We start from the raw sequence: 7646 nt of genomic DNA on the forward strand, positions 1-7646 counted from the left end.
TATCCTTCTCATTCTGCAACCAAAACGAATCCAATGTTAATGGGTTTCTCCACAGATACTGCCAGACCTGCTGATGTTATCTATCATTTTCTGTTTTTATTTCATATTTCTGCAAGATTTTACATTCTGCCTCGAACAGCTGACCCTTCCAAAAAGTTACAATGGATAGAACAATATAACATTGTGTCTTCCTCCAGGTATGAGAACTGAAGGTTGGACAATTTGCATATATTAGTGAAAGTAAAGTTTATATTAGTCATAAGTCAACTTTCATTAACACTGCAATGAAGTTACTGTGAAAATCCCCCAGTTCTCACAGTCCGGCACCTGTTTGGGTACACTGAGGGAGAATTTAGCATGGCCAATGCACTTAACCAGCATATCTATCGGACTGTGAGAGGAAACCGGAGCACTCAGAGGAAACCCATGCAGACATGGGGAGAACGTGCAGCCTCCACACAGACAGAGAACCAAGCTGGGAATCAAACCCAGGTCCCTGGTGCTGAGAGGCAGTTGCGCGCTAACCACTGTGCCAAGGTTGATTAGAATCACAATTTCAGTGATGTAACCTAGTGATGTCAATGATATAATGACAGTGATCTCATTGACGAGAGACAGCTTGATCTTTAACTAATTTGAAATAAGTCGCCATAAGGAAAGAATACAGGTATTGAATATAAATTCAGTTTATTTTGCTCACTCTCACGAATCAGGCTGAACCTTCCACTGAGGACACACAAAGGGAAGATTTTGTCTTATCATCCTGTTACTGACATATCAAATAGAGCAGGAAAATACATGGGAAGTGAATGGAATCTGACTTCTCTAACTGGAGTCAATGGGAGCTGTCTTGTGGACACATTGTCTGGATGGTATTTTCAATAAAATACTCAACTCAGCATATCTCCCTGCACAGCACACCACTCCATTCACATTGTTTCATTTTTGTACGCGATTCCCTCTGGTTCCTATCACTGTGTCTCAGCCCGCAGTAATTCACCACACTGTCAGACAACAGCTCACGGATGGTTCCTCACTTTTCAAACTGTCAAGTGATGCAGAAAATTGAGTCCCTGCACCCTCTGCTCTGAAAACACTCCCGTAATTAGGGATGTAGATCAAGAAGTTGGGAGCTTTATCCTGGACCTGATGGTACAGCTGTAAGGAATATGAATAAACAGAGCTCGAAAAGCTGTGATTAATACTCACCAAATCTCCTTCACTCTGTGTCATTGTAATCGGCTCCGGTGAGACACAGACAATAAAACTAATTTATTTTATATATTCTGATATATCCTGACCATTGATTAACTGTAAATAGCTACTGAACCTTGGGGAGGAATGTGTCCAGGTGACTTTTCCCCTCTTTGATGCCCCACAATGACAGCAGCTGAGACTCCAGCTCAATAACCCTGAACACAGATTCCAGCAACTGCAGACACTCGCCACAGATATGATTGTTCAGGTTTGAGATGTTCTCCACAAACTGCCACGTGCTGCAGTTCAGGCACACCACCTGCCCTGTGAAGAACATCAAACTCCTGTTCAGTTACAGGAGAAATTAAAAATGGATGTGATTAACAACAGCATTCAACCCCTGCAGTTACACATGAACTCGCTGGTGTCTCAGCAGATTGGATGACCGATTGAATCCCTTCCCACACTCAGAGCAGGTGAATGGCCTCTCCCCGCTGTGAGTGTGCTGGTGTGTCTGGAGATTGGATGATTGAGTGAACTGCTTCCCACACACAGAGCACCGGAACATTCTTTCCCCAGTGTGAACTCGCTGGTGTTGGATAAGATGAGATGATTGTCTGAATCTCTTTTCACAGTGAGGACAGCTAAATGGTCTCTTGTCAGTGTGAACAAGCTGGTGTTTCACTAGATCTGGAGAGGTTTTAAAGCAATCCCCACAGTAAAAGCATTTATAAGGTCTCTCATCACTGTGAACTCTCTGATGTGACCCTAGGCTGGATGACTTTGTGAATGCCTTCCCACATGTGAAGCAGGCGAACGGTCTCTCTCCAGTGTGAGTGCGTCGATGGGTTTCCAGCTGGGATGGGTAACTGAATCCCTTCCCACAGTGCCCACATTTCCATGGTTTATCCATAGTGCTTGTATCCTTATGTCTCTCCAGAATGGATGATCAGTTGAAGCCTCGTCCAAACATGGAGTACGTGTATGGTTTCTCACCACTGGGAATGGTGTGACTTGTTTTTCAGACTGTGTAACTGGTGAAAGCTCTTTCCACGATCAGTTCACTGGAGCACTCTCACTTGGGTGTGTGTACGTCTTGGTTCTTTTCCAGTCACACCGATGCTTGAACTCTTTCCCCACAGACAGAACAGAGAGACATATTTCTCCTTCCACAGTGAAAGGTTGATGATATTTAGCTCTTGATGAATTCATTGATTTTGACTGATCGCAAAGAAATGTTTTCCTATCTTCAGATCATCTCCTACTGATCCCCTGTAAAATGAATTGACAGTGTCAGTATCACTCAGACCAGGACAGAAATTCAGAACAGAAGTATCTAGTTTCTGTACAACATTCCCACCCTCTGTTCTTCCAAATATGTGATCCAATCAAACTAAAATAAGCTAAAATTGGCAACAAAGTTCTCACCAAAGAAAGGGAATGTACTTAACTAAACCGGAATGTTTTTTATGAACATATGAACAAGGAGCTGAAGTAGGCCATTCAGCCCCGCCACCATTTATTAAGACTGTGGCTGATTTGATGGTAACCTCAAATCGACATCATGTTTACCTCTGATAATCTATCACCCGCTTGCTTACCAAGAATCTATCCACCTCTGCCTTAAAAATATTCAAAGCTTCTGCTTCCACTACTTTTTCAGAAAGAGAGTTTCAAGGACTCACAATCCTCTGAGTGAAAGAATTTCTCCTGACCTTTGTTTTACACGGGCTACCCCTTATTTTTAAACAGTGACCCCTAGTTCTAAGTTTTCTCAGAGGAGGAAACAGTGTCTTCACAACTACCTTGTCAAGACATCTCAGGATCTTAATATGGTTCAGTCAAATCTCCTCTTGGTATTCTAAACTCCAGTGGATACAAGCCAAGTGTGTTCAACCTTTCCTTACAGGACAATACACCCATTGCTGCTATTAGTCTGTTAAACCTTCTCTGAACTACTTCCAACATATTGACATCCTTCCTTTAATAAGGTAACTAATACTATACACAATACTCCAAATGTGGTCTTACCAATGCCCTGCACAACTGAGGCATAACCTTACTACTTTTGCAATCAACTCCCTCACAATAAATGGTAACATCGTATTAGCTTTCATAGTTACTTGCCCTGCCTGTATAAGAGCCTTCTGTGATGCATGCACTAGGACACAAAGGTCTCTCTGCACCTCAGAGCTCTGCAATCTCTCGCCATTTAGACAAATCTATCTTCTATTCTTCCTGCCAAAGTGGACATTTCACAATTGCCCAATTCTACTGAATTTACCAGTTTTTTGCCCACTCACTTATCCTATCTATATATGTTTGTAGTCTCCTTATGTCATCTTTACAACTTATTTCCTGCTTATAGTAGATTGGCAATGCTTAGTGTCCAAAGATGTGTAGGTTAGATAGACGAGCCATGATGAAATGTGTGGCATTATTGGGATAGGCCTGGCAGTGGGCCTGGGTAAGATGCTCTTTTGGAGACTCAGGGCAATCGTTATGGGCTAAATGGCCTCCTTCTCCACTGTACAGATTCAATGCTTCTACAGTTTATCTTGTGTGATCATCAAATTTGGCAACCATCGCTGCAATCCCTTCATCAAAGTCATTGTATTGTAAACAGTTCAGTTCCCAGCAGTGATTCCTGTGGCACATCGCTGCCAAAAGGGCCATCCAGATTACCATCAGTGCACCTGAACAGTGCCGGAGTGTGGCGACTAGCGGATTTTTACAGTAACTTCATTGCAGTGTTAATTTATCCTGCTTGCGACAGTAATAAATAAAGCTTAACTATTAATGATCCACAAACTCCTCTGGGCAGCACAGTGGTTAGCACTGTTGCCTCACAGCATCAGGGACCCTTGTTGCTTTCCCAGCTTAGGTCGTTGTCTGTATGGAGTTTGCACATTCTCCCCGTGTCTGCATGGGTTTCCTCCGGGTGCTCCGGTTTCTTCCCACAGTCTGAAAGACATGCTGATTAGGCTGCATTGGCCATGCTAAATTCTCGCTCAGTGTACCCGAACAAGCGCCGGATTGTAGTGACTAGGGGATTTTCACAATAACTCATTGCAGTGTTGATGTAAGCCTACTTGTGACATTAATAAATAAATGTTAATACTTTGTATTGGTAACAGTGACTCTGTGGGCACTAGGTGTCTTTTAAGTCAAACCAAATAGACAAACTCAAATTAAATGAGGACAAAGTAAAAGGGGCAGCTCCCCAAAAGGAAGGGGAACAGCCCGAACAAAAACAAAAGTACAAAGGAAACTTAAGACACATCAAATCAAAATGTGATTGTTGAGGCTGCGGGCACTAGGACCGCACTGGAAACAGACACTCAAGCTCCGCCCTCTATCGCGTCATCAAAGTGGACACGCATGCGCGCCATTCCCCTTTGGAACAAGATGGCGGCCGTTAATTGTGGCTTTGTCCCGGGAAACAGACATGGAGATGCAGACACGGGACCTACAGGTCAGTATTTGGGGCTTGAGGCTTTCACCACGTGTTTCGAAACATTCCCCGTTCCAAGGTTAGCACTATCGCTCCCTCTGGGTCACCATATCCTTACCCGTTTGGAGATACGACTGACAGACAACACTCCGTGGCCATTGCTGCGCCTGCTCCGAATATAATACACTATTGCGCTTGCGCACTGCTCTGGATAGGGGACAGCCACCACCGCGAAGAACTCTGGGTAAAGTCCCCACCATTTACAGTCCAAATTTGTTTTTCTGCTATGTGGGGATTAGAGTGGTAAGGCGAATAAATGAAGTTAGGAACCAAATAATATGTAAATTCAAGTGCATAGATCCTCCATAGAAAAAAGGAAAGTGCGAATTGGTGGAGAATCAAGAGTTCATAAAGCAGTAGCAAGAGCTGCAGAAACCAACTCCTGCAATCACATAGGGAGTGACCAACTGAATCTTATCAGTGAGTAACTTTCAGGACTGTGTATGACTCAGATCAGACATTTTAGTCATGTTAGCACACACTAATACAACTGAATTACTGGAAACAGGCTGCAGCTCTTTCATTTTCACTTATTACAGTATGCAGGTGTCACTGGCATTTATTAACATTGCTGAATACTTTTGAGAAGGTGATGACAATCTGCCTTCCCTAACCACTGCAGCCCATGGAGGTTTTGGATGGTTTTAGAGTCCCCAGAACATTAGCCTGGGCCTTTGGATTACTAGTCCTGTGATATTACCACTGTGTCACCATCTTCCATCACAAAAAATACCCATTAACTATCATTTAGTATTTCCTGCAATTGAGGCAATTTTGTCTCCAAAATGTAACTTGCTGTTGGATCTCTTGAGATTTGATGTTTCTGCCCAGTCTGCCATGTGGGAACTTGTAGATGTGGATAGAACGTTTCCTTGTGAGAGAATGGGCAGCACAGTGGTTAGCACTGCTGGCTGACAGCTCCAGAGACCTGGGTTCAATTCCCGGCTTGGGTCACTGCCTGTTTGGAGTCTGCACGCTCTCCGTGGGTTTCCTCCCACAGTCTGAAAGATGTGCTGGTTAGGTGCGTTAGCCATGCTAAATTCTCCCTCAGTGTACCCGAACAGGCATTGGAGTGTGGCAACTAGGTGATTTTCACAGTAACTTCATTGCAGTGTTGATGTAAGCCTACTTGTGACACAAATAATAAATAAGTAGAATAATCCAAAATCAGGGGCCAGAAATGTAAGATAGTCACAGACAAATCCAATAGGGGAAATAAGGAGAAATTGTGTTTATCAGAGCAGCTATGCTGTGGAGCTCACTACTACAGGAAATATTTGTGGCGAAAAGCCTTTCAAAATGAAACAAGATGAATGGATGAGAGGGAAAAGAATAGAACAAGAAAATGAAAGACTGAGCTGAGGGAGATGGAATGGAAGGAGATGCTTGTGGAGAATCAACACCAGCAGAGACTGACTGGGCTAAATGGCCAGTTTCTGTTCTGTATATTTTGTATAATTCTATGTAAACTGTTTCCACAGGATGTTTGAAGAGGAGGATTTACAGATAGGAAAAAAGAAAATTTTTAAGATCTTCAGAGTGACACAATTCATCAAGACCTGAATATCATCGGCTGTTTAATGTGGAAGGAAAAATGCCTTTCTGTTCTAACATCGGTGTGACTGGAAAAGCACCGAGACACACACGCACGCACACACACACCCCCGAGCGAGAGTGTTCCAGTGAACTGACTGTGGAAAGAGCTTTAACCAGTTACACAGCCTGAAAAAAAATCACACCATTCACAGCGAGGAGAAACTGTACATTATGTGTGGTCGAGGCTTCAACTGATCATCCAACCTGGAGAGAGACAATGACACTGGCACCATGGAGAAAGCATGGATATGTGGGGACTGTGGGAAGGGATTCAAATACCAATCTCGGTTGGAATATCATCGACACACTCACACTGGGGAGAGACCTTTCCTCTGCTCCATGTGCGGGAAGGGATTCACTCGGTCATCCGACCTTCTGAGACACCAAACCACTCACAGTGAGGAAAGACCATTCACCTGCTCCACGTGTGAAAAGGCATTTATTCAATCATCCGATCTTAGGATACACCAGCGAGTTCACACTGGAGAGAGGCCATTCACCTGCTCTGACTGTGGGAAGAGATTCAGTCAGTCAGCCCACCTGCTGGCACACCAGCGAGTTCACACTGGGGAAAAGCCGTTCACCTGCTCTGAGTGTGGGAAAGCATTCATCCATTCATCCCACCTTCTGAGACACCAGCGAGTTCACACTGGGGAGAAGTTGTTTAACTGCTCCAAGTGTGGGAAGGGATTCACTCAGTCATCCCACCTGGTGAGACACCAGCAGGTTCACAAATGACTGCAGGGATTAGATTCTGCTGTTAATCACATCCAGAACTGAACCATGTTCATTCTGACAGTTGGCATTCCCTTCTGCTGAAAATAATTGAAGTTTTATATTCTGGTTATATGTCCAATAAATCAGCTTGTTTTGAATTTATTGTTTTAGATTTTTATCTTTCCCACCTGAGTGTTTAATATCACCTGTCTGGGGCTCAAAAAGGACAATCTGGGGGAGGATCATACAGCAGGAACAGAACTTCAGCCTGGACGCAGTCTGGGAACACAGTGACTGTCCACACTTTGTTCCTGTTGGATAAAATCAAACACAGCATTTATTCTCCATCCAGTTATCTGACCTTTTCTATTTGCATAGCTTATACTGGTCTCCCTGGTGACAAATATTATGCTTCATTCCCTCATTTCCAATTAGTTATTATAAAATCTGTTTCTTCCAATCCGCCTGGAACATCAGGTGGACATTCCCAAGTGGAATTGAGACAGAGGTGAGATCAGCCATGATCAGATTGAATGGTGGAGCAGGCTTGAGGGGCTGAATTACTGACCCCTGCTCCTGGCTCTTATGTTTTTCAGTTAATGATCGTCACTGTGTCCGTGAG

At 43.7% G+C, this 7646-nt stretch overlaps 1 protein-coding gene across 1 annotated transcript; it reads right to left on the reverse strand.

Annotated features, from left to right (window-relative positions):
- Positions 1-593: 593 nt before the first annotated feature.
- Positions 594-4816, reverse strand: LOC145335542 (uncharacterized). The gene is made up of 2 exons (XM_080181339.1): positions 4770-4816; positions 594-2469 (listed from the first exon to the last, which is right to left on the reverse strand). Exon 2 carries the CDS (start codon positions 2108-2110, stop codon positions 1604-1606), a length of 507 nt encoding a protein of 168 aa, XP_080037465.1. The 5' UTR covers positions 2111-2469; positions 4770-4816; the 3' UTR covers positions 594-1603.
- Between the last annotated feature and the right edge of the window lie 2830 nt (positions 4817-7646).

This window comes from Carcharhinus amblyrhynchos, unplaced genomic scaffold (genome assembly GCF_965287045.1).
Source record: "Carcharhinus amblyrhynchos unplaced genomic scaffold, sCarAmb.v2.hapA scaffold_39, whole genome shotgun sequence".
Classification (NCBI taxonomy): domain Eukaryota; kingdom Metazoa; phylum Chordata; class Chondrichthyes; order Carcharhiniformes; family Carcharhinidae; genus Carcharhinus; species Carcharhinus amblyrhynchos.